Here is a 26,679-nt window from a genome sequence, read left to right as displayed (position 1 = left end):
GCTGCTTCTAGTCATATGCCACTACAATGATGCAAAGAAAATAAATACCTTCCGTGTAAAAACATTTTTATGTGCATGGAAAATTAATTCCTAGAAGTGAAATTAGTGAGTTAAGGAATACACAAACACATACAGACTTGTTTTTCTTCTTGGTCCCTGTCGTTTTTTTTTTTTTTTGCCAGTCCTGGGCTTCAGCTCAGGGCCTGAGCACTGTCCTTGGACTTACTCAAGGCTAGAGCTCTACCACTTGAGCCTCAGCACCACTTCTGGCTTTTTTCTATGTATGTGGTACCGAGGAATCGAACCCGGGTCTTCATGCATGCTAGGCAAGCACTTTAACCACTAGGCCAAACTCCTGGCCCATCGTTTTTTTTCTTTTTTAAGGCTAGTGTTCTGTCATTTGAACCACAGCTCCATTTTTAGCTTTTCTGGTTAACTGGAGATAAAGTCTGACTTTCCTTTTGAAACTATCTTCAAAGCACAATCCTTAGATCTCAGCCTACTGGGTAAAATTACATATATGATCCACTGACACCTAATTATCAGAGACCTTCCAATTTACACTCAAAGCCGATTATTTCCTGTTCCCCATAACCAGCCAAAGGTAAAACTTTCTAGCTTTGTTAATCTTATAGATGAAAATTGGTACCTTAATATAGTTTTCATTTGCCTTCACTTATCTCTTATATACATCACATTTGAGGTGCTTTTCTGATTTGTGTGTGTGTGCGTGTGAGTGTTTGGCTAGGGGATAGAACCTAAGACTTTCAGTAATCCTAAGCAAGTGCTCCACTCACCACTGAGCACAACCTCAGCCAGCTGAGTATATTTTTAAATTTGAACCAACACATTATCAAACACTAAAAATCACTGAATTCTTTCCACATCAGGAGACTGCCCTAAAGTCACAAAGATTTCTTCTCAAGGGACAACACAGAAGACAGCACCAACTGAAGTCTCATAATTACCTTGTGACACAGACACAGGTGTATGACTTGTGCTAAACTGAATTTAATTTCCCCAACATAATGAGAGGCAAAAGAAAGTGATCTTGAGAAACCCCCAAATCACTGAGGTGTAGTTAACACAAATTTGGCTTCTGCTGTTAAACCAGAGTAAATGTCTTTATAGTATTCCTGGGCTACACACACACACACACACACACACACACACATAAAAAGATCAATCTTCCAGGCCACCAGAACATTTTTTCTTCGTGGCTCATGGAAAGAACTCGCCCTATTTTTCCTTTTAAAGCCAGATGTGATCCACTTGCAAAAAATCTGACAATAATTCTCCCCAAATCACACTTTCATCTTGACTAATGAAGTAAATCTATTTGCCAGGAGCCTTGGTAAACACACAATTTCTCGTACTATTTCTTATCCGTGTTCCAAGGGAACACCTGGCACAGAAAACGGGGGTGTAGAAGACGACCCAAACGGCCCAAACCCATCAAAACACGAATTCAATCCGTTAGGCGATCCCCGTTCAGACACCGCGGTCTGAAGCAAGCACTTCCTACGCCTGGCTTTTCTTCCTCTCTCCGTTGCAGCCCCGCGGGCCTCGGCGCCTCCCGTCCTCCCGCCTCCGAGCAGCGCGCTGGGGATCACCGGCGTGCTCCACGACGCGCGGGTTCACGCCGCTGGCGACAGGAGCCGGGAAGCCCCCCGGGGCGGCTGGCGCGGCGCCTCCAGCCTGCGCCTCCGTCTCCCCACACGCACCCGGCCACCGCCACTCGGGCCTACACGGCCGGGGCCTCCCGCCCAGGGGTCGGGACCCGCTCCCAAGCGGCCGCTCCTCACTTCCCCACAGACAGAAACGTGGCCAGGATACTTCTTTACCCTGCCGCAGGAAGGATGGCGTAAGGATCCGCTGGATGCTGAATCCCCTTCCAGGCCTTAAGCCACCCACAACGCCAGGCGGTACGCGTCCGCCATGAGTCCTCAAGACTGGGGCCTTCTGGCGGCGCGCGACGGGAAGAGGCAGCCAACTCTGTGCCTGAACAGCATCCGGAGGTAATTTGTAAGGGCCTCTCCCTGGCTCCCACCCCGACTTTCCAGTAGGACTGTCCCTGTAAGAGCAGGGTTCTTTTAATTCTTAAAGTTGGGTTGCTCAGGCACTACCATGGGCAGCCCCAAGGGCTGGACGCGCCAACGACAAGGGGCCCTCGCGGACCCGGAAGCCCCGAATAGGAACCAAGATGGCTGAGGTGGCTTCTCGTCCCAAGTCCGGAGTGCCTCCGCCGCCCGAGGGGGCGGGAGGAGGTGGCTGCTCCGAAATCTCCACCGAGCTCATTCGTTCCCTGACCGACCTGCAGGAGCTGGAGGCTGTGTACGAACGGCTCTGCGGCGAGGAGGTGGGGGGGCTGGTCCTCCTCTTTCAGGAGATGGGGTGGGGGGGAAAGTGGGCCTGAGAGCTGTCAGTGTGGGGGAGTCCGGGCCGAGAGAAGCGCTCTCCTGCGAGAAGGGAAGGGATGGAGACCAACTGATTCCGGAGCAAGAAGTGTTAGTGTGGTGGGGCCCTTGGGGAGACCTAGGAACTGTCCGCTCGGCTGGGTGCGCCCACGAGGTCATTTGATCATCTGGGTGATGAGCAGCTCTTCCCCCATTGAGCTCCCTCGCCCTCTGCAGCCACTGTAGCGTTTCTCCACGTGAGTAACGTTAAGAAAGTATGTTACCCAGTCCCTTGGTTCTCTAGAATTGTACGGGCTTAACTAATGGAAAATTAACAAGAACACTTCCCGATATCTCGATTAAGCAAGGAATTGTTGCAAATATACAGTTCCAGGGTTGTGAGAGTTCTTGCAAGGGATGCTAAGCGGACGTACTTTGAGCATTTCAGTCAAATGCACGGTTTTGTACTTTGTTTTAGGATGGTACTGATGGTTGAACCCAGGGCCTTTGCATTTGCTAGGCAAGTACTCCACCTGAGGGAATTCATGGTCTTCCTGCCTCAGCCACCCAAGTAGCTTGGATTACAGGCAAAGTACCACACCACCACAGCCTGCCAAAACTTTTAAGGCACAGACACTGTTGTCTAGTCTTGGACAATTCACTCCATCTCTTCTACCTTATGTTCTATCAAATAAGGCGCAGGTACTTCTAGATTCTAAGGTTTCTTTTGCTGGATGGTATCCCGGCTCCTCCTTAACCGGTCTGTGGTCATCCACTCTCCAATGTCATTTGAGTTCCTTGCCAATCAGAAGAAAGATGCACAAGCTTTGATATAAAAGTTTAGTAGCTGTTTTTCCCAAGCCACTGTTAAATAAGAGTGTGCACAAAAGGTAGTTTTACCCTGGAGGAGAAAGTCATTAAGAACTTTAAACATTTTGAAATATTAACTTCTGCCAACCCTACAAGTTTCTGATACTTTTTCCCTACAATGTATAATTTTCAATCCAGTGTTTTTAACATTACTAAGCTTGCATTCATTGAGTCAATCGATACTTTGGGGGAAACTTAAGGAATCCTTGTAGAAATAACAACACTGGTTTTCTATTTGTATCTGATTACTGTCAGAGGAAGTTTCACTCTATCTTCTATTGAATCATCTTAATAAAAATATCCACCTGCCTGGTGCTAGTGACTCACACCTGTAATCCTAACTACTCAGGAGGCTGAGATCTGAGGATCGAAGTTTGAAGCCAGCCTGGACAGGAAAGTCCATGAGACTCCAATCTTCTATAAACTACTCAGAAAAGACTGGAAGTGGTACTGTAGCTCAAGTGGTAGAGTGATACCCTTGAGCACAAAGAGGTGTAGGAATAGTGCCCAGGTCCTGAGTTCAAGCCCCAGAACTGGTCAAATACACACACACACCCCACATATAAACATAAATATCCACCTACAGCTGAGTTATGGTTCAAAGGTATATTACCAGCCTCACAAGTGAAAGGCAGGGTTCAAACCCAAGTATCACAACTATGTAGTCCAACCAGGTTAAGCACTGTGGATTTTCCTGTTTGTGCTGCACAACAGTCCTGTGTGATATATAATGATATCCCTATTTTACAAGTAAAGAAAATGAAGCAGAAGAATGTTACCTAAAAGTAGATGTCGGGCTGGGAAGAGTGCTTACCTCTTCCCAGCATGAAACCCTGGGTTAGATTCCTTGGTGCCACATAGAAAAAGCCAGGCCTGGCACTTGAGCAGAAAGGAGCCTAGGGACAGTGCCCAGGCCTGAGTTCAAGCCCCAGTACTGGCAAAAAAAAAAAAAAAAAAAACCCACAGTAGGTGTCAGTGGCTCAAACCTTTAATCCTAGCTACTTAGGAGGTTGAGATCACAGTTTAAAACCAGTGTAAGCAAGAAAGTCCATGAAACTTTGCGAGACTCTTCTAACAACCAAAAAACTGGAAGTGGAGCTATGGCCCAACTGGTAGTGTGTTAACCATTAACATATAAACTCAGCTCCCAGACCCTGAGTTCAATCCCCAGGATCAGCACCAAAAAAGGGAAGCGGGGAAAGTTATATAAATTGAAGTAGCAGAGTAAATAATTTTGCTGAAAGAAAAATGTATTTACTATGCACCAAGAAAGGATTTTTTTTTTTATTTTGCCAGTCCCAGGCTTGAGCTCAAAGGGTGAACACTATCCTTAGGCTTTCTCAAGGCTCGAGCTCTACCACTTGAGCCACAGCAGCACCACTTCCAGCTTTTTCTATGTATGTGGTACCAAGGAATCAAACCCAGGTCAAGTGCTAGGCAAGCACTCTACCACTAGGCCAAATTCCTGCCCAGAATTTTTTTTTTTTTTAATGACTGCCACTGTGGAAATTTTGTTTTGTTTAGTCACTATGTGTATATGTGTATGTGTGAGGCATTATGTTAAAGGTTATTTGGGGTCAGAGTTATAGCACAGTAGTAGAGTACTTGTTTAGTATGTACAAGGCTTGAGCTCAGGGCCTGAGCACTGTCCTTGGACTTTCTCAAGGCCAGAACTCTACCACTTGAGCCTCAGCACCACTTCCGGCTTTTTCTATACATAAGGTAAGAATTATGCAGTGTGCTAAGTGCAAAAGCAAAGTATTGTTTAAGGCCAAAGAGCATAGTAAAAAAATAAATAAAGAAACTTGAGATGGGTTTCACCCTTCAAATAGTTGCTGGCTTAAATAATTCATAAGGATCCTTCTATTCATTTGGATAATAAGCTTTTTCTCTGTTTCAGAAAGTGGTGGAAAAAGAGCTGGATGCTCTTTTGGAACAGCAAAACACTATTGAAAATAAGATGGTCACTCTCCACCGAATGGGGTGAGTCTATGCATCACAGCAAGACTGACAATTCCTGCAGCTACTAGCTACGTTATTTGTCCTAACTTTCTGTTATAAAATGCCAACTGAATTACACAAATGGATTAGCATTATCTTCACATACAGGGAAGATCTGAAGGTATACAGTTCAGTAGTTTTCAAGGAAGCCTTGGACTACATGGAAACTTGTTTACAAATACAAATTCTAGAATCCCACCCCAGACTTACTGAATGAGAAACTATGAGTGAAGCCCAGGAATACTTACATAATAAGTTTTCCAGGTGATTGGATATGCAGCTCAAGTTTGAGCTTTTATAGATACATATTAACTATTCATGAAAATTGCTCTTTTTCTTAGTATCTTCTTACATTCTTGACTAGTCCGTTTTATGTTACTTATTTTTTGGGAGACTCTTAATTCTCTGACTATATCTATTTAGGAGTGAATCAAGTAGTTTTAGAAATTAGTATTTTATTTATCTACTATTGCAGTGCTAAGGATTTGATCCAAAGTATTATATACACATTAGGCACAAACATAGCCTCTTTAAATGCATACATTAATTACAAATACATTTAAATTTAGCAATTGTAAATATATGCTTTAGCACCAAGTGATTAAACCAATTCTTGGGCTGTGATCCCTCTTCCTGCTCCAGCCCTCTTACTATTTTACTAAGTATAGGTCTGAATTCACAGTAAAATACTTTTGGGGAGCTGGGCACTGGTGGCCTTAATCCTAGCTACTCAGGAGACTGAGATCTGAGGATCAGAGTTTGAAGCCAGTCCTGGGCTTGAGCTCAGGGCCTGAGCCCTGTCCTTGGATTTTCTCAAGGCTAGAGCTCTACCACTTGAGCCTCAGCACCACTTCCGGCCTTTTTCTATGTATGTGGTACTGAGGAATCGAACCCGGGTCTTCATGCATGCTAGGCCAGCACTTTAACCACTAGGTCAAACTCCCGGCCCCTCTATAAGACTCTTATTTCCAATAAAATACCAAAGAAGCCAGAAGCAGAGTTGTGGCTCAAGTAGTAGAGTGCTGGCCTGGGGTAAAAAAAGCCCAGGGACAATGCCCCAGGACTGGCACCAAAGAAAAGGAAAAGTAGAAGGCATAGTCTGCATCTGCAAAACCATTTTCCATCTCTTGTCACCATTTGTCCTAATGGATATCTGCATGCTGGCAATGTGTGTCTCCAGTCCCAATCTACAGCTGATTGAGGGAGATGCAAAGCAGCTGGCTGGAATGATCACCTTTACCTGCAACCTAGCTGAAAATGTGTCCAGCAAAGTCCGCCAACTTGACCTGGCCAAGGTAATCCCATGGAACTTTTGGTGTCTGAGTTAGAGGGCTGGAAAGAAGCTTTCACATTTAAGATTTTAATAGCACCATCAACTAGAAATTTAAGATAAAACACCAAAGCCAGGTAGATACATCACATAAAATTGCCTTTCTAGGCACAATGGCCAAACTGTAATTTCTAGCTACTTAAGAGATCGAGATGGGGAGATTGTAGTTTTACATCAGCTCAAGCACAAAAATTCAGGAGACAGGGTACAGTGTGTGCTTGTCATAACCAGTGACAGAGAAGCGCAAATAAAAGGGCCATAGAACAGGGCAGCCCCAGTATAATGTAAGACCTTATATTGAAAATAACAAAGCAAAAAGGGCTGGATGCATAAAGAGCTGGAGGTACAACATCTGCATTGCAAATTTGAGGCCCTGAGTTCAGTCTCCAGTACCACCAGAAAAAAAGGAACACAGACACAGATAAGACATATGCATGTGTCTTATGCATATACATGTGTAAATCCTCAACCAATCCTAACAGTATACTAGGCATTGTGGCTCATAATTCTAGTTACTTGGGAGACTGAGATAGGTAGGATCAAGCTTCAAAGCCATCCCAGGCAAAAAATGCACAGAACATCATCATAACCAACAAAAATCTGAGTTTGATGGTGTACACACCAGTCATGACAGCTATACAAGGAAGCATAAATAGGATTCCTGATAGGTCTGCTCAGGCAAGAAGGCAAGAAGCAATTGATGCTTATTTGAAAAGAAAAAGCTGGGTAGTGGTGGCTACACCTATAATCCTAGCTATTCAAGAGGCTGAGCTCTGAGGATTGTGTTCCAAGCCAGCTGGGGCTGGAAAATCCATGAGACTTTTATTTCCAATCATCTGCCAGAAAACCAGAAGTGGAACTGTGGCTCAAAGTGGTAGAGTGCTATAGCCTTGAGCAAAAAAGTTCAGGCCTGATATATGGGTATTAGATCTAAACAACACAAGAGCAATGACTCAGTACTCAAATATTTCAGGTCATTGCAATGAATTTGGAGGTAGAAATATATAGAGACATATAGGTCTGTGATAGGATATATAGTCTATAAACATTGATATATGGTATAGATCAATATGTATCTATGACAAAGATTCAGCTTAATTTAGTTCTTAAATTTATGTGCCAGTGATTGCATATAGAGATTTTTTTCTTGAATACTTGACTGTGGAACATGACATTTGAAATATGATATAAAAACTCAGTTTTAATTTTAAAAAAAAAGCTCAAGGACCAAACTTAGACCCTGAGTTTATGCTCCACAACTGAATAATAATAATAGCAGTTTTGTGCGTGGGAGGCATAATGGTTGTATTTGCCAGTTGACGCTGTAAAAGCTCTATAGTGAAATTCACCTCCTTAATCCCTACCTTTTGCAAAGAACAAAATGAACAGTAGCGCATTATTTTTTTAGCATCGTATCTTTTTGCAGAACCGTCTCTATCAGGCCATTCAGAGAGCTGATGACATCTTGGACTTGAAATTCTGTATGGATGGAGTTCAGACTGCTTTAAGGAATGAAGATTATGAACAGGCTGCAGCCCACATTCATCGATACTTATGCCTAGACAAGTCAGTCATTGAGCTTAGCCGGCAAGGCAAAGAAGGTAGGCATACCAAACTGCCGATTTGGTAAACTCAAACCATGTATTAGAGAAGTTTCCTTTTTTGGCCCTACTTAGGTCCTCACCATCCCAGGACAGATGTTATTTCCATTTTATGAAAAAAGAAAATGAATTTATACTTAAGTGATTCATAGTATAGCGCAAAAACTACTTGGAATTTTAAACTGTATTTTTTGTTGTTGTTGTTGTTGTTGTCTTTTCTTTTTTGGTACTAGGGATTGAACCCTAGTACCGAGGATGTTGCACTTGCTAGACAAGCACTTTGACACTGAGCTACATCCCAAACCCCTACTTGAAATTTTTAGGTTGATATTCTGGGTCTTCTGTGATATTCACTAATCCTGAGAAAATACTCTTTATCTTTCTACTTTTTTTTTTTTTTATCATGATGAGGTTTAAACTCAGGGCCTGGATGTGCGGCCCTCTTGCTCAAGACTAGTCCTGCACCGCTTTAAGCCACTGCACATTTTTTGGCTTTTAGTGGTTATATGAGTCTTAACAGTCTTACAGCCCTGGCTGGCTTTGAACCACAATCTTCAGATCTTAACCTCCGGAGTATCTAGGATTACCGCCATGGGCCACAGTGCTAGTCTCATCTTTCTACTTTTATGCCTTTATTTCATTCTGTTTTCCTCGACAGTATATCCCTATTCAAGTATCAAAATCTCACCCACCTTTTAGAGGGAGCTCTTGACTTTCTGTAGGAACACTTTGGACTTTGCAACTTTGAAGCACCTTCCTCTGGAGCAACTAATCATAATATTTAATAGTTATTTATGTACACTGAAGTGTAAACTCCATGACAGTAGGATCATGGATGATTTCATCTCTTCATCATGCACATTGCAAGTATGATTCTTTGCAGAGTAAGTGTTTAATAACTATTTCTTAGTGAATAGTAGTGGCCAGTGCTGGTGGGTCACACTTGTAACCCTAGTTACTCAGGAGACTGAGATCTGAGGATCACATTTCAAAGCCAGCCCACCCAGGAAAGTCCATGAAACTTTTTTTTTTTTTTTTTTTTTTTTTTTTGCCAGTCCTGGGCTTGAGCTCAGGGCCTGAGCACTATTCTTGGACTTTCTCAAGGCTAGAGCTCTACCACTTGAGCCTCAGCACCATTTTTGGCTTTTTTCTATGTATGTGGTACCGAGGAATCGAACACGGGTCTTTGTGCTTGCTAGGCAAGCACTCTACCACTAGGCCAAACTCCTAGCCCATGAAACTCTTTTATCTCCAATTAATTGCCCAAAATCCAGAAGTAGAGCTATGGTTGAGGTGGTAGAACCTTGAGAAGAGAAGAGGAAAAAAAACAAACAAACCTAGGTCCTGAGTTCAAGGACAGGCATTAATAATAATAATAATAATAATGTAACATGGAACAGACACTGACCATTCTTTCCATGAATTCTCATTTTTCTCCCCACTAAACAGGAAGCATGATTGATGCCAACCTGAAATTGCTGCAAGAAGCTGAGCAACGTCTCAAAACCATTGTAGCAGAAAAATTTGCCATAGCTACCAAGGAAGGGGATTTGCCCCAAGTGGAACGTTTCTTCAAGATCTTCCCACTGCTGGGTTTGCATGAAGAGGGATTAAGCAAATTCTCAGAATATCTTTGCAAGCAGGTATGGACCCAGGTTATTTGTTAGTATAGTGGTATAGTTCCTTGCCTGCAGAGTCTGAACAAGTCCAATTTCTATGGACTTTGTCTTTTCTGCGTATGATTCTTTTTTTCTGCTCCTTCTGGAATCAAATGCATGCATTCACTCAGCACATTTATTGACAGTCTATTAATGGTCTAGGCATCTGCTATTATACATTTATTTCCAAAAATGAAAATGAAAATGCAAGTTCTCTGACAAGTTGAATCCCTTTTCAAGCTGTTTGTGAGGAACTGGCTCTTTTTTTTTTTTTTTTTTTTGCCAGTCCTGGGGCTAAAACTCAGGGCCTGAGCATTGTCCTTGGGCTTTCTCAAGGCTAGCACTCTGCCACTTGAGCCACAGCACCACTTCAAACTTTTTCTATGTTCAAGCAATTGAACCCAGGTCTTCATGCATGCTAGGTAAGCACTCTGCCACTAGGCCAAACTCCCCTCCCTCCTCCCTTCCCTGGATCCTTTTTTTTTTTTTTTTGGCCAGTCCTGGGCTTGAGCTCAGGGCCTGAGCATTGTCCTTGGACTTTCTCAAGGCCAGAGCCCTACCACTTGAGTCTCAGCACCACTTCTGGCTTTTTTCTATGTATGTGGTACCAAGGAATTGAACCTGGGTCTTTGTGTATGCTAGGCAAGCACTCTACCACTAAGCCAAACTCCCAGCCCCCCTGGATCCATTTAAAAGCAATTGAAAGCCAGACACTAGTGGCTCATTCCTATAATATTATCTTAGAAGAATGAGATCTCAGGAAGTACTATGAGGCTTATCCCCTATTAACCACCAGAAAACCAGAAGTGGCACTGTGGCTGAAAGTGGAGAGACTAGCTTTGAGCACAGAAGCTTAGAGACAGCACCCAGATCTGAAGTTGAAGCCCCACAACAAACAAATAAATAAAAGCAATTGAAATTATTGGTTTAATGGTCTCTAGACTTCATAATCATGCTGGAGTTTCAATCCATATTGATATGAAAGAAGTGAAGTTGCTTAAAAGTTAAATATGAGATGGAAATGGACTTTAGTTCAATTCTTAGGACTTTAGTGCTATTTATTTGTTTGTATCAGTATCAGACTTGAACTCAAGGCTTTGTGTTCTCACTTGGCACTTTTCATCACAATTAGCATTTTACCATTTGAACTACACAACCAGTCAGACTTTTTGCTAATTAATTAGAAATGGAGTATCATTGACTTTTTTTCCCCTGACTAGCTTTGAGATATGATCCTCAGATCTCAGCCTCTGTACAACTATGAACCAACTATGCTTGACAGTACTTTTCTTCTGTTTAAAATATGGACTATAAGCCAGGTTTGGTGGCTCATGCCTCTAGTCCTAGCTACTCAGGAAGCTGAGATCTGAGGATCACGGTTCAAAGCCAGCCTGGTTCAAAGCCAGCCCAGGCACTAAAGACCTTAAAGACTGAGAGACATTTATCTCCAATTAATCGATAGAATAAAATGGGAAGTGGCGCAATGTCTCAAGGGTAGGATGCTACCCTTGAGCTGAAAGAGCTCAGGGACAGTGCCCAGGCCCAGAGTTCAAGTCCCATGACCCACCCACCCCACCCCACCCCAAAAAAACATGGACTACTGCTGGGTACCAGTAGCTATAATCCTAGCTACGCAGGAGGCTAAGATCTTCAAATCATGGTTCGAAGCCAGCCCAGGCAAGAAAGTCTGTGAGATTCTTATCTACAGTAAACTATTCAGAAAAAGATGGAAGTGGTACTATGGCCCAAGTGGTAAAGCGCTGGCCAGCCCTTCCTCAGAATATGAGAAATGTTTTACCTCACTTTACTTCTTCTGAGACCATGGAGCCCCTCACCTCAAAATCTTAGCTGACTCTCTTCCCAGGCCCTGAGGTCCAATCCCAGCACCAGCCAAAAAAAAACGAAACAAAATATATACATGCACACACTACTACTACTACTAGCCAAAGAAAATGAGCCCCCTTTCAATAATCTTCTCAAAGTAACTGGTTCTCATTAATGGTATTGTCTGTCATTCTAGGATAAGGAATCTTGGTACTCTAGGAGGGAAAATATATATTTTTTTTTTTTTGCCAGTTCTAGGGAACTCACGGCCTGAGCACTGTTCTTGGGCTTTCTCACTGTTCTTGGGCTTGCTCTACCACTTGAGCAACAGCACCACATCTGGCTTTTTCTATGTATGTCGTACAAAGGAATTTAACCTAGATCCTCGTGTATGCTAGGCAAGTACTCTACCACTAGGCCAAACTCCCAGCCAGGGAGGGAAAAGATTTAAGAACTGAATTCAAACTCTAATACTAGCATGAAGAAAAAAATAAATAGCTGGGTACTGGTGGCTCATGCCTGTAATCCTAGCTACTCAGGAGACTGAGATCTATAGAAGGTCGTTCAAAGCCATCCTAGGCAGAAAAAAAAAAGCAGTGGAAGGCCTTTTTGGGAAACAAATCTACCCTGTATGAGGCTAGCCTTTTTTTTTTTTTTTTTTTTTTTTTTGCCAGTCCTGGGCTTGAGCTCAGGGCCTGAGCACTGTCCTTGAACTTTCTCAAGGCTAGAGCTCTACCACTTGAGCCTCAGCACCACTTCCGGCTTTTTTCTATGTATGTGGTACCGAGGAATCAAACCCGGGTCTTCATGCATGTTAGGCAAGCACTTTAACCACTAGGCCAAACTCCCGGTCCGAGGCTAGCCTTTTATCTAAGAAGTATATGTGAATTTTTCTCAGGTAGCCAGTAAAGCTGCGGAGAACTTGCAGTTGGTGCTGGGGTCAGACATGAGTGACCGAAGAGCTGCAGTCATCTTTGCAGACACACTCACTCTCCTGTTTGAAGGTGAGCTTCTTTCTCTTCTCTAGGGCCCCCAGAGATATTTTTGACTGACATCTGCTTCCTACCTTTCTTCTTTCCCCTCTATCCTGCTGCCTTCAGTCTAATCTTATAGTTTCCTCTCCATTAATTTATTGGAGAATTAACTCCCACATTTAGAATCTGATTAGTAAAATTAATCTCTCCAGTACTTTGATTTTTCCCTATCCCTTAAGACCCAACCTCTGGTAGAATAAATTTAATGCAATTTAAAACAAATTACTAGAAAATGATCTTGGCTTCCAAAGATGCTATTGGAGAGAATAGTCATAATTTCTTAAATTTCTTTTAATGTCCCAACCATTGCTTATATTTAAGAATTTTCTCCTAGCTACTCAGGAGAAGAGATCTAAGGATCACAGTTCAAAGCCAGCTCAGGCAGAAAAGTGCCTGAGAAACTCTTACCTCCAATTAACCATTCAAAAACTGGAAGTGGAGCTGTGACTCAGAGTGGTAGAGTGCTACCTTTGAGCAAAAGAGCTCAGGGAGGGCCGGGAGTTTGGCCTAGTGGTTAAAGTGCTTGCCTAGCATGCATGAAGACCCGGGTTCGATTCCTCAGTACCACATACATAGAAAAAAGCCGGAAGTGGTGCTGAGGCTCAAGTGGTAGAGCTCTAGCCTTGAGAAAGTCCAAGGACAGTGGTCAGGCCCTGAGCTCAAGCCCAGGACTGGCAAAAAAAAAAAAAGAGCTCAGGGACAGAGCCCAGTCCCTGAGTTCAAGCTCCATGATCACTACCACCATCAACATGCACACACACACACACACACACAAACACACACACACACACAATTTTCCTGGGGCCAGGAGTTTGGCCTAGCAGTAGAGTGCTTCCCTAGCATGCATGAAATCCTGAGTTCGATTCCTTGGTTACCACATGCACAGAAAAAGCCAGAAATGTGCTGTGGCTCAAGTAGTAGAGCACTAGCCTTGAGAAAGCTCAAGGACAGTGCCCAGGCCCTGAATTCAAGCCCCAAGAAAGGGAAGAAAAAAATTTCTTAGCACCAGTTTTGTTAGTAGCTGAAAAACATTGAGTTAGACCTATGTTAGTCTTGGATAGAAAGGAGGAGAAAATGTTTGGAATCACCTCTCTCACTTTTAGGGATTGCCCGCATTGTGGAGACTCACCAGCCCATAGTGGAGACCTATTATGGACCTGGGAAACTTTATACACTAATCAAATATCTTCAAGTGGAATGTGACAGACAGGTGGAGAAGGTGGTAGACAAGTTCATCAAACAGAGGGATTACCACCAGCAGGTGAGCAGGGGTGGCTACCAGTGGTTTGGAAGCAGCTTTGGTCAGGGACAATGAGGAGAATAAATTAGAAGAAAAATTAAAAAACGAGAAGAAAAGAGAAAATACTGAATTCACACTAGCTTCTGTCTTGTTTATTTCCGCCTTTCTTTGGGCTTGTATTGTCAACAAGATGATGGACTCAGCACAGTATTGAAAAGGAAATGGGGCTTTCTGAAAGAACACAACAGAAACCCTAGACCAATTCTCTATTATGCAGTGTGCCATAGTGCCCTCGGTTGATACACTATTTTCTTTCCTAAGGTTCTAGTGATCATTTATTTTGAATTTACTCTTAGTTCTTTACAATTAAAGCTATGTTTGCTTTTTGAGATTTTATTTTTCCATATCTGTAAGCAGAGGGAGCAAAAATAGTACATAGAAATAAGAATCTTTGGGGCCATGAGTTTGGCCTAGTGGTAGAGTGCTTGTCTAGCCTGCACGAAGGTTCGATTCCTTGGTACCACAAACAGAAAAAGCCAAAAGTGGTGCTGTGGCTTAAGTGGTAGAGCTCTAGCCTTGACAAAGCACAAGAACAGTGGTCGGGCCCTGAGATCAAGCCCCAGGACTGGCAAAAGAAAGAGAGAGAGAGAGAGAGAGAGAGAGGAATCCTTAACACAATTTTATTTCCAATATTCCAAACTAGAACAGTACAATATAGAGTCGTCCATTGGAACACTATTAGCATTACTTTTAAGTACAGTAGCAGAGGTAAGTGTTACCATCTAAACCAAAAGCAACTCTTTTAGACATCATCCCTAAAGCCCACCTCTGGCTTAAAGGAAAAGTAAGCCTGGTGGGCAAGTTAAACCTAAATGTTCTTGTGTGCCAGAAGTTTGAAAGGACGAGCAGTAGCCAGATAGTTGGAAGATGGGGAAGAGAATTCTCATTTCTTTGGTATGTTGCAGTTTCGACTGGTCCAGAGCAACTTGAGAAATCCTTCAACAGAAAAAATCGAACCAAGGTAATTACCACTTGTGACTTTTTTGCTATAATTGGGGATGAGAGTCTCTCAGATTTATCTGTCCAGGCTGACTTCAAACATGATCCTTAGATCTAAGCTTCTTGAGTAGATAGGATTATAGGAGTGAGCCACCAGTGCAAAGATTAGGGTAGTGTATTTTCTTTCACATAAGGTACAAGCACAGTTAATTCTACTGCTTCTTTAGCCATGGCAGAAATTTAGGGAGTAAACGATTCAACTGAAACAGATATGTGAACAATGTAGTTGGCAGCTATCTCTGATTATAACTGGGACAGCACAGCCAGAATGAGCTTCTAGCAGAGGTACTTGCGTGTGTGTGTGCACGTGCGTGCGTGCGCGTCCGTTTACATTGGTACTGGGAATTGAACTCATGGCCTGGGAACTGTTCCTGAGCTTTTGTGCTCAAGGTTAGAACTCTACTACTTGAGCCAAAACTCCACTTCCAGCTTTTTTGGTAGTTAGTTGGAGATAAGAATCTCACAGACTTTCCTGCCTAGGCTGACTTCAAACTGAGATCTGCAGATCTCAGCTTCCTGAGTAGCTAAGATTACATGGGTGAGCCACCAGTACCCAAATGGCGCCCAGTGGGGATGAAGAAAACTAGGGGCTGGAGTTTGGCCTAGTGGTAGAGTGCCTAGCATGCATGAAGACCCAGGTTCAATTCCTCGGTACCACATACATAGAAAAAAGCCAGAAGTGGTGCTGAGGCTCAAGTGGTAGAGCTCTAGCCTTGAGAAAGTCAAAGGATGTGCTCAGGCCCTGAGCTTATCCTCAGGACTGACAAAAAAAAAAAAAAAAAAAAAAAAAACAATTATTTGTCTTATAGCTTTCCTTATTTCTTTGGATGTATGTTTCAGGGAACTGGACCCCATCCTTACTGAGGTCACTCTGATGAATGCCCGCAGTGAGCTGTACTTACGTTTCCTCAGGAAGAGAATTAGCTCAGATTTTGAAGTGGGGGACTCCATGGCCTCAGAAGAAGTAAAGCAAGGTAAAATATTTCTCATATTCTGTGGAGGGCTGGTATATATAGTTGGCACTGTCTTATAGTTAAACCATAGATCTATTGCAAGAAAACAGCTCAGCCTCAGTGTATCTCTGGCTAAATTAACTCTCACAACGAATTTTCAGTGTACTGCGTTTAGAATTGGACTAGACCTTTGTGACTATGTAGTCATTTTACAGGCAATGAAAATCAATGTTCAGTTTAGTTGATTTTCCTCTGTTCTTTTTTCTATACCTTTCTTCATGCCAGCTCTAGTTTAGATTTTTTTTTTTTTTTTTTTTTTTTTTTTTTTTTGGTGAATCATGGGGCTTGAACTCTGCCTGGGCGCTGTCTCTGAGCTCTTCAGCTCAAGGCCTACCTCCCTACCCCTAGGCCTGGATGTTGTCCAGTGAGTTCTTTAGTTCAAAGCTTCCACCCTACCCTTGAGCCAAGCCCCACTTCCCCTTTTTCTAGAGGTTAATTGGAGAAAAGAGTCTCAGGTCCTTTTGTGCCAGCCTGGCTTTGAACCTGGATCCTCAGATCTCAGCCTCCTGAGTAGCTAGGATTACAGGTGTGAGCCACAGCCCCTGGCTTTTTTTTTTTTTTTGTCAGTTGTAGGCTTGAACTCATAGCTTGGGCACCATCCCTGAGCTTTTTTTTTTTACTGTAGGCTAGCATTCTACCACTTTAAGTCTCAATGCCACTTCCAGTTTTCTGATGGTTAGATATAGAGTTTGAAGCTGCTCAGGCTAGCTTTAAACCTTGATCCTCAGATCTCAGTCTTCTGAGTAGCTAGGATTACAGGCATGGCAACCGGTGCCTGGTTCTGCCCAAGTTTTTAGTGGGTTCATTTGCCAGGTACAGTGATACATACCTATATCCTCAGTTACTCCAAAGGCTAAGGCAGAAGGTCTCTTGAACCGAGGAGTTTCAAGCCAGACTAAACCACATAGCATAACTTTGGGAGAGAGAGAGGGAAAAAGAGAGGAATTACAAAGTACCCTTAAGTATATATATATATATATATTCACAAATTATATAGTGTGTATATTTTATATCTATATACACATATAAAAGATATTTAAAAAGAACTAAAAGTACTGTGATTATAGCCATGTAAAATATGAACCTGTTTGGGAGGAAGACTAGAAGGGACATGAATAAAAAGGAAGACATTACTCCATTTCTCTTGGGGAAGAAAAGTGATTGTTCCTTTCTTGGTTGTCACCTAGAGCACCAGAAGTGCCTGGACAAACTGCTCAATAACTGTCTACTGAACTGTACCATGCAAGAGCTAATTGGCTTATATATTACCATGGAAGAGTACTTCATGAGGGAGACTGTCAATAAGGTAGGACATAGAACACACTGCTTACAAATGAGGCTGCCATCTACCAAGCTGAAGGAAATGGCTGAGACCTATCATATTTCTTGGATTTGCTTTGAAAAATACCTTTGCATGCAGACTGTGTGGCATTGTTTATACAGTAAGAAGAATCTTTATAGTTATCACACTTTGCATCTGCCCAGCTAAGACATCTTTTTCTAGAATTACCATAAAAACAGCTCAGTTCCCCATGGAATCTACCTGCTCCCTGCCTCCGCCTCGCTATAGGTATGTGGATGAGGAGTCTCTCTTGTGTGTGTAGGGGCTCTCCTATGTCCAGCCTCCTAAGTATTGGATGTTCCCAGAGCAAAGGCCCTACATACTGAATTTCCTAATGCAGTGTTCAGGAGAGGCTAGACTAAGCCATGTAAGGAAAAACATGGACAAGGTATAGAAAAGGGTACAGAACCAGGGCCAACATTACCAAAACCGTGTAGATGTGCAAAACTGAGATGTTTACTGAGTATTTTATCTTTTGGATAGGCTGTGGCCCTGGACACCTATGAGAAGGGCCAGTTGACATCCAGCATGGTGGATGATGTCTTCTACATCATTAAGAAGTGCATTGGGCGGGCTCTCTCCAGCTCTAGCATCGACTGTCTCTGTGCTATGATCAACCTCGCCACCACTGAACTGGAGGATTACTTCAAGTATGAAGGTCTTATTTATGGTTGATTGTTTCTTCTCTTTTTGCTTATGATTCTTTTTGTTATTGTTGTTTTTGTTTTTTGTTTTGCCAGTCTTGGGCTTGAGCTCAGGGCCTGAGCACTGTCCTTCTAGCTTTTTTTTCTATGTATGTGGTACCAAGGAATCAAACCCGGGTCTTCATGCATGCTAGGCAAGCACTCTACCACTAGGCCAAACTCCCAGCCCCCTTATGATTTTTTTTTCTTTTCTTTTCTTTTTGAAAGTTTAGCAGGATTTATTTTAGTAATGAAGGGTGAAGGTGGGGAGAAATGCACCCCATGTAGGACATAGGAATTACAGGTGTACTTATGATTCACTAGATCCCCTTCTCAAACACTTGCTGTATATACTGGTACATGCCTACCATTCTAGCTTTTATGTGAAACTAAGATCAGAAAGATCACAGTTCTAGGCCAGCCCAGGCAGAAAAGTCCACGAGAATCCATCTCAGTGGAAGAAGCTGGTAGCACATGCATGTCATGACAGCTACCAAGCCTAAAATAGGTTCAGGCATTCTTCTTGGCAGGAAGTAATACTATCTCAAAACTAACAAGTAAAATAAAGGCCCGAAGGCATAGCTCAGCATTAGAATACCTCCCTAACATGCCTAAGGCCCTGAGGGATACTCCAGTATCCCTCACCAAAATAACTTACCGGTCTCCTCTGTATATCTTACCTTAGTGTTCTTGAGGGAGCACTGGTCACTGTCATACCCAGGCTCCTGTAAGATGTTCTACAATGGTCCCTAGGATAGGTTGTCTCCCCAAAAGAAAAACTGGAGCTGCTAGAGCACAGAGGGGGCACTTTGTCCTGCTATCTGAAGGCCAGGTTGAGCACTGCCACTCTGCATGTGTCATCCTGCCCCCCAGGAATGTTCTATATAACAAGCTGCGGATGGGCTTCCCGGCCACCACCTTACAAGACATCCAGCGTGGAGTGACCAGTGCTGTGAACATCATGCACAGCAGCCTCCAGCAGGGAAAGTTTGACACCAAAGGCATTGAGAGCACCGACGAGGCCAAACTGTCCTTCCTGGTAGGTGGCCCCACAGATCTGGAGTTGGGTCAGTTTCTCATGAATGATTAAACTGTGAACTAGACATTAGCTTAGCAGTGAGCATTTGCCTGGCATGCATAAGGCCCTACACTCAACCCCCAGCTGCAGAGAGGTTAGACTATGACCTCTAAGCCATGCTATAAAAGTCTCAAATGGAAGACTTCCTCCATTGTCTATAGAAAAGGAAAACTCCTATAAGGGAAGTTCCTTCTAGAGGGTTCTAACACCCTTTCTTACTGAAAGCAAGGATATGCACAGTTCCCTAAAAGAAGCTAGGGCTCTTCAGCTTTCCTGAATGGTCCTTCCTAAGACCTCTGCCCAGATGTTCAAGGGCCCCTCATAGTATCTGGCTTCGCATGCATCTGCCACAATACCAAACAGTAATATTTATATCAGGCCTTCATACTGCTTCTGTAAGGAGAGGTCCATAGTATAGGTGGTTTTCAATCCTTTAGGCCTATCAAGACTGGTTTTCTAGCAACTTCTTCTGGAAGGAGTCTCTACTGAAAACCTTAGCACGGGGCATGGTGGCCCACCCATAATCATAATCACAAACTCAGTTCCAGCTGGGGCTACACAGTGAGTCCACGTCTCAAAAAAAAACTTAATCACCCATAACAGCTATAATGCCGTGGTCACTCTTGTGAATTTTGTGATACTTGGGAAGCATGAAAGTATTTATACAAGGTAACAACCAATTTGTAATCCAACCAGATTTATAATCTGAAGTTCATAATTAGGCCTGTCTAGAACATGCTTTGTCATGAAGGGTGTACTGTCACAGGCTCATTGTTCTCCATCTTCCAGTGACTAAAGTTCAGAGGCTGAGGAATTATCCAATAGCAGAACTTAAAGAACAGTCCACAGATGGAATTGGATTCCAAAATGTATATATTCATTTTTCTAGAACATCCTTAGCTTCAATCAAATTCTTATAGCCAACGGTTCTGGCTGTTGTTTTCATCTCATCCGTGGGCAGGGGAACTACAGTAGTCCTTAAATGGTTCTAATATGAAGGCTGCTTCAGTAAAGCCACCATCTTCCTGGCATTGAAAATGCTTTCCTTGGGCATGAGTTCTACCCATCTGGGATGTCATAGTTTTTCCCCTACCAAAAAGAAAAATCAGCTCCAAGAACTGTGCCTCTGAAATGCCACACCTTTGGAGAACTTTGACAAAATGTTCAGTGTCATATAATCATGAGCTGACACATTTTTAAATTTTCGTTTGCATTTTCCCTTCATTTCTGTGCTCAGAAGCTTTCGTTGGCTTCTTATAACCAACCATATCAAAGCTAAATATCTTAGCGTGGTTGTCTGTGTGTGTATACGTACATGTGCACACTCATCCTAGCATTTGAACCCAGGGCCTGGATGCTGTCCCACAGCTTTTTTTTTTTTTTCCTCAAGACTAGCCTCCTATGGGCCAAGAATTTGGCCTAGTGGTAGAGTACTTGCCAACATGCAAGAAGCCCTAAGTTCAATTCCTCGGTACTACATACATAGAAAAAGCTGGAAGTGGCACTGTGGCTCAAGTGGTAGTGCTAGCCTTGAGAAAGCCCAACAAGGGCAGTGCTCAGGCCCTATGTTTAAGCTCCAGGACTGGCATACACAAAAAACAAAACAAAAGACTAGCACTGAAATCTTGGAGCCACAACTCCATTCCAATTTTTTTGGTAGTTTATTATAGGTAAGAGTCTCAGAATTTCCTGCCCAATCTGGTTTCAACCCATGGCCTATAGCCTCCTGAGAAGCTAAGATTACAGGTATGAGCCACCAGCACCAAGCAGCTTGGTTGTCTTTAAAGGCCTCCTAAATCTTCTACCTTCTTGGTTTCCATCCAGTCCTATTTTTTACCATTGGATCACCTGTGTCCACAGGCTGGCTAATGTGTCTTTGCTTAATTTGTTACTCTATTAAGGCCCTCCATTCAGAGGTTTCGCTGTTGAAAGGAATAGGAGATAAACCCAAAAGAAAAGTGTTGCTACATGCTTGGTGACAAAATTTCTAGTTTTCCTAATGCCAAGCACTTAAAATGTCATCTCTCCCAACACATGGTCTATTTTTATGACATTTTGATTCTTTTGGCTGCCAAGATAAATTCCCCAACTATACTAACATATCATTTGACAGAAGCAGGGAACAAGCCCAATGAGTCCATGCTTACAAGGACTGTCAATACAAGGGAAACTGAAATGAATACCATTTGAACCCACTCCATTTTCCCCTCCTGACAACTATTTTTAGTGCCCCTAATTTCCTTGGAAACATTTATGTTGTGGCCTTCATCCCTCAGCAGTTATGACAGTGCAGTTATTCCTCTGGAAACATGCTTCTAGCTGGCTTGTGTGTGCCATCTTTCGCTTTGCCCATCCTCACTCAGTGGCTAAGCCGCACTAGCAGTACCATTCTTCAGCATTGACTATGGGATGCCAGGGTGAGATCTGAGCATCCCACCTAATGACAGTGGTGCAGGCTTTTATGAGCTAGCCAGCTAGAATCCAAGCCACGTGCAATGCAGCTGTCAGCCAGTCTGACTGTTGGAGTAGACAGCATGCCTAGTAAACAGTATGTTATGTTCTTCTTTCCTCAACTCTCAGGTGACTCTGAACAATGTGGAAGTTTGCAGTGAAAACATCTCTACTCTCAAGAAGACCCTGGAGGTAAAGGGGAAATTATATATGAGCTTCCAGCAGCTGTAGCCACCCAGTGTGAGAGAAAGCCTTGTGCACCATGTTGGTACATGCCGATGGGGACTGATGCTCTCCCTGGCATAGAGCCATATGTGCAGTGTTTCACTGTGATTGACATGGTAGCAAGGCATCTGTGGACCTTTGAGCTTTTCCTCATGGGTCAGGGAGTCAGAATTCAAATTAAATCTTCCAACACAGAGCTGGCATGTGACATTGGGAAAGTTCCTTAACTCTTTGAGCCTCAGCTCTCTTATTTATGAACTGAGATACAGGTCTCCATTCAGCCCTATTTTGAGTTTGCTGGGTGCTCTAATGAAAACAGGGTTGAAAGCACTTTATAAAAAGTACTTTTTAGGGGCCGGGAGTTTGGCCTAGTGGTTAAAGTGCTTGCCTAGCATGCATGAAGACCCAGGTTCGAATCCTCGGTACCACATACATAGAAAAAAAGCCGGAAGTGGTGCTGAGGCTCAAGTGGTAGAGCTCTAGCCTTGAGAAAATCGAAGGACAGTGCTCAGGCCCTGAGCTCAAGCCCAGGACTGGCAAAAAAAAAAAAAAGTACTTTTTAGAATTTTCAACAGTAAGATTACTAATAACAGTTTGAAATTTGTTTTTATAGTTCTTTGTAAACCTAGAAAATATTGATTATAAGTCAAATTACTGGCTTTAATGTAACATAGTTCTTTCATAACATACTTATGCAATTAACATGATAGATTTATCTCATTTTACTTATGAATCTAGAAATTACCTCATTTTATTTCCAATTTTTTTTAATGTATAAAACATGGAATAGTAAAAAGCTACCTTCTATCTTCATCCTTTACACCCCATTTCTTTATTTGTAATCATTTAAAAATGCATGGCAGCTGGGCACAGTGGCTCAGCCTGTAATCCTAGCCACTCAGGAAGCTGAGATCTGAGGATCACAGTTCAAAGACAGCCCTGGCACTAAAGAACCTGATACTATCACCTCCAATTAATCACGAGAAAATGGGAAGTAGGGCTGTAGCTCAAGGGATAGGGTGGTAGCCTTGAGCTGAACAGCTCAGGGACAGCGTTGAGGCCCAGAGTTCAAGCTCCATGACCCACAAAAAAAAGAAAAAAAAAAAGCATGGCTTTTAATAAAAATTTGTTTTAACAAAGTACTTGATTTGGGCTGGGGATGTAAACATTGGAAGAGCACTTGCTCAACATTTACATGGCCCTTGATTCAGTCTCCAGTGCTCACTGGGAAAAAAAAATGTTTGTTTGCCAGTCATGGGACTTGACCTCTGTTCCTAGATGCTGTCCCTGAGCTCTTCAGCTCAAGGCTAGTGCTCTGCCACTTGACCCACAGCACCACCTCTGGTTTTCTGGCAGTTAATTGAAAATAAGTCTCATTAAAGGCTGGGAGTATGGTGTAGTGGTAGAGTGCTTCCCTAGCATACACAAAGTTCTGGGTTCAATTCCTCAGTACCACATACATAGAAAAAGCCTGAAGTAGTGCTGTGGCTCAAGTGATAGAGCTCTAGCCTTGAGAAAGCCCAAGGACAAATGCTCAGGCCCAGAGTTCAAGCCCCAGGACTGGCAAAAAAAAAAAAAAAAAAAAAAAAGAGTCTCATAGACTACCATGCCCTGGCTAACTTTGTGCAGTGATCCTCAGATCTCAGCCTCCTGAGTAGCTAGGGTTACAAGTGTGAGTCACCGATGCCTGGCTAAAAAAATTTTTTTAAGTACTTTTTATAACAAAGCCCCCTATAAATATAAGAAATTAGATAAAGTTCACCAAAGTCAGTTCCTATGTTGGTTTTGGTTTTTGGTCATTGTAATTCCTCTAGTGGGTACCAGGATTTGAACTCGGGCCTCACATATGATACTCTACCACTTGAGCCTCCTGCTCAGATCTCTACTTGACATAGGTATGCTCAGTTGTCTAAGGCCATTTTCTTCCCTAGAGTGATTGCACCAAGCTCTTCAGCCAGGGCATCGGAGGGGAGCAGGCTCAGGCCAAGTTTGATAGCTGCCTTTCTGAATTGGCTGCTGTGTCCAACAAATTCCGCGACCTTTTGCAGGTAAGCCCCAGGTTGAGCTGCTACCTGGAAGTGATTGGTTTACTATGGTCTCCACAGAGCATGAGGAAATGGGGAGGAGGGAGAAACATGTAAGCCACTGAGTTGTGTCAATCCCTTGAAACTAAAAGCTTTTCAGCAGCAGTTGTCAGATTGACACACTATGGTCTGACCAATCTCCACAGGGCCCCCAAATGGAAAGAGCCCTCAGAAAAATGTTCAGAGGAAGTAAACCACATGTTTTCTCTGATCTGCTGCTTGACCTTAACCCCAGATACTGCCTAGTACCAGGCACTATGAAATCCTTTCAGAGCTAGGACAACCTCAGGACTCATCTAGGCCAGGAAAAGATGACCTGGCCTTGGGGTACATGATCCCCTCTCTCTCTGTTTCCCACGGGGCCTGTAGAGAACCTCAGCTTCAATAGGATCCTGCAGTTGAGGGAGGGTGTGTGTGTGTGTGTGTGTGTGTGTGTGTGTGTGTGTGTGTGTGTGTGTGTGTGTGTGTGTGTGTGTGTGTGTGTGTGTGTGTGTGTGTGTGTGTGTGTGTGTGTGTGTGTGTGTGTGTGTGTGTGTGTGTGTGTGTGTGTGTGTGTGTGTCTGATTGTCTCTGTCCTGTCCTACAGGAAGGGCTGACGGAGCTCAACACCACAGCAGTCAAGCCACAGGTGCAGCCTTGGATCAACACCTTTCTCTCAGTCTCCCATAACATCGAGGAGGTCAGCCTAACCACAACCACCAGCCCAGGCTTCCTCCTCAGCCCCTCAGCCCCTAAGCCCCAGGAGAGGGGCAGTGGCACCATGTGAATAGACTAGACCTTACATGCTGCTCAGCGCACATGCCTCTCCATCAAAGACTAGGCTCCTCCCAGGAAAGTGTTGGCTTCCATCAGAAGAGCTCAAAGAGACACGTGACACAAGTCTGCCTTGACCTGGCTCGTCTTTTATCAAGGCTTTTGTTGCCTACTTTATAGACTTAGGAGCTTTCTTTCCCTGACCTGGTGATTCACCCCTGTACGGCATAAGCTGCAGGAAGGAACAAATGGCCAGGAACTTTGCCCCAGTATGTGCTGTGCTGCACCGCAGAACTGCTTGTTGGGTAAAGGCGCAATATAGTGCCAGTTTGGAGCTCATGCTAGAGGTGTCAAGAACTATAGGGAAGAATGAACTCTTACGTCATTGGCCTTAAAGAGTTGAGGTGGGTGGAGGTAAAAGATAACTAGGGAGAAAGAAGCTCCTGGTAACTCCCACCTTGCTTTCTGACAATAGGAAGAATTCAATGACTATGAGGCCAATGACCCCTGGGTACAGCAATTCATCCTAAACCTGGAGCAGCAAATGGCAGAATTCAAGGTGAGTGGGAACTTGTGGAATTACCTTCTGTGCCCCTACCAGCAGCCTGTGGTTTCCCATTACAGCTGTAGTCTACAAAAGCCCTACCAAGCCCCAGCCTCTGCAAATCCTCTCCATGACCCAGGTCACTGTCCCCTCCCACTGAGGAGTGCAAGGAAGAGGCAAAGGGGCTTGGTGGAACCTCTACTGATGTCAAGCCTCTATGCAGGCCAGCCTCTCCACAGTCATCTATGACAGCCTGACAGGCCTCATGACCAGCCTTGTCGCCGTCGAGCTGGAGAAAGTGGTGCTGAAATCCACCTTTAATCGGGTAAGGTCAAAGGGGCACAAGCCCCAAGGAAGCCAAATCATGCCACCCTAGGACTTGAATCCCCTCTGCTACCTGTGGGCCCTGCATACCTTCACCCACTCCTGTCCTGGCCTTTGAGACTTTAGAACAAACTAGAGCCACTGGGTACTACTTGAGGCCAAAATACCCTTGCCTTGGAGTTCTAGTCACAAGGCCAGGCCTTCAAAAAGAGTTTAAATAAGGCTTGTGTTCTCCTGCAGCTGGGCGGTCTGCAGTTTGACAAGGAGCTAAGGTCACTCATTGCTTATCTGACCACTGTGACAACGTGGACCATCCGAGACAAGTTTGCCCGGCTTTCCCAGATGGCTACAATCCTCAATCTGGAGCGGGTATGTAATGCACCCCTAGCCTAGTAGGGAAAGGTGACTGGAAAAAAATGCAAAGAAATCCTGCCACTCCCTCACACCTGCTAGCAGTACAACTCCACAGGGTACCTTTTCCTTTCCAGGCACCTTTCCCTCATCCAATTCTGCCTTGGCAGAACCAGAAAAACCTTCCCTCGGGATATAGTCCCTGCCCGCTGATTGGTTTCTGTTCTTCCCCACAGGTGACAGAGATCCTAGATTACTGGGGTGCCAACTCTGGCCCTTTGACCTGGCGCCTCACTCCTGCTGAAGTGCGCCAAGTGCTGGCTCTGCGCATAGATTTCCGCAGTGAGGATATTAAGAGGCTGCGCCTGTAGAAGATAGGGCGAGCCCACCTGGCTCCTCAAACCTCGGGCCTACTCCTGAATAGCCTCAACCAAGCATCTAGGTGAGCTGACAGCCTAGACTATACCACTACTGAGAGCCAGAGAACAAGGCCTGGCCACCCCCTCAGACTGACTGGGTAGGACTTTAGGTCAGCCTTTCCCCACTGAGAGAGAGCCAAAGCAGACTGCTGTCAATGTCCTGTGTCACTGGTCCTTCTCACACCCTCACACGCTACAGCAATGCCACTGCCCCTGCCAGCATGCGAGAGCATCTGGGGACTTGGAAACTGGGTTTTACTTCAAGGAGAGGCTGATGCTAATAAATAAACATCAGAATAAGACATGACTTGGAAAACTCTGTATGCTGCTTCCTGTGAGGAATAGCTGCCCTGGGGCAGGGTGGTACCAGTGCCACTGAAACGTGAAGTCAAATGCTGG

At 43.8% G+C, this 26,679-nt stretch overlaps 2 protein-coding genes across 6 annotated transcripts in view; one reads left to right on the top strand and one right to left on the bottom strand.

The window, feature by feature from the left end:
• Positions 1 to 1,939, bottom strand: part of Sf3b3 (splicing factor 3b subunit 3) — a 43,016-nt gene extending 41,077 nt beyond the window's left edge. Inside the window, exon 1 of the mRNA XM_090357320.1 lies at positions 1,845 to 1,939. The gene's annotated coding sequence lies outside the window, so the exon portion shown is untranslated. The remainder of the gene's footprint in view (positions 1 to 1,844) is intronic.
• Cog4 (component of oligomeric golgi complex 4) lies at positions 1,937 to 26,250 on the top strand. Of its 5 annotated transcripts, none has more exons than XM_090357300.1 (19): positions 1,937 to 2,018; positions 5,167 to 5,249; positions 6,448 to 6,562; positions 8,024 to 8,198; positions 9,648 to 9,841; positions 12,579 to 12,684; positions 13,818 to 13,975; positions 14,920 to 14,975; positions 15,854 to 15,987; positions 17,214 to 17,332; positions 17,852 to 18,018; positions 18,925 to 19,090; positions 21,710 to 21,772; positions 23,737 to 23,853; positions 24,476 to 24,568; positions 25,118 to 25,201; positions 25,410 to 25,511; positions 25,751 to 25,879; positions 26,098 to 26,250. In XM_090357300.1, exons 2-19 carry the CDS (start codon positions 5,227 to 5,229, stop codon positions 26,230 to 26,232), a joined length of 2,136 nt encoding a protein of 711 aa, XP_090213426.1. In that variant the 5' UTR covers positions 1,937 to 2,018; positions 5,167 to 5,226; the 3' UTR covers positions 26,233 to 26,250. The 5 variants fall into 5 exon arrangements, with proteins under 5 accessions (XP_090213426.1, XP_090213425.1, XP_090213428.1 ...); XM_090357299.1 differs by lacking the exon at positions 1,937 to 2,018 and adding an exon at positions 2,192 to 2,359; XM_090357301.1 differs by lacking the exon at positions 1,937 to 2,018 and adding an exon at positions 2,260 to 2,334 and having other exon boundaries at positions 5,171 to 5,249.
• Positions 26,251 to 26,679: the final 429 nt, after the last annotated feature.

This window comes from Megascapheus bottae, chromosome 24 (assembly GCF_031878675.1).
Source record: "Megascapheus bottae isolate mThoBot1 chromosome 24, mThoBot2.hap1, whole genome shotgun sequence".
Classification (NCBI taxonomy): Eukaryota; Metazoa; Chordata; class Mammalia; order Rodentia; family Geomyidae; genus Megascapheus; species Megascapheus bottae.
The sequence above is the reverse complement of the archived record's forward strand: the minus strand, read 5'-3'. Positions and strand labels throughout refer to the sequence as shown.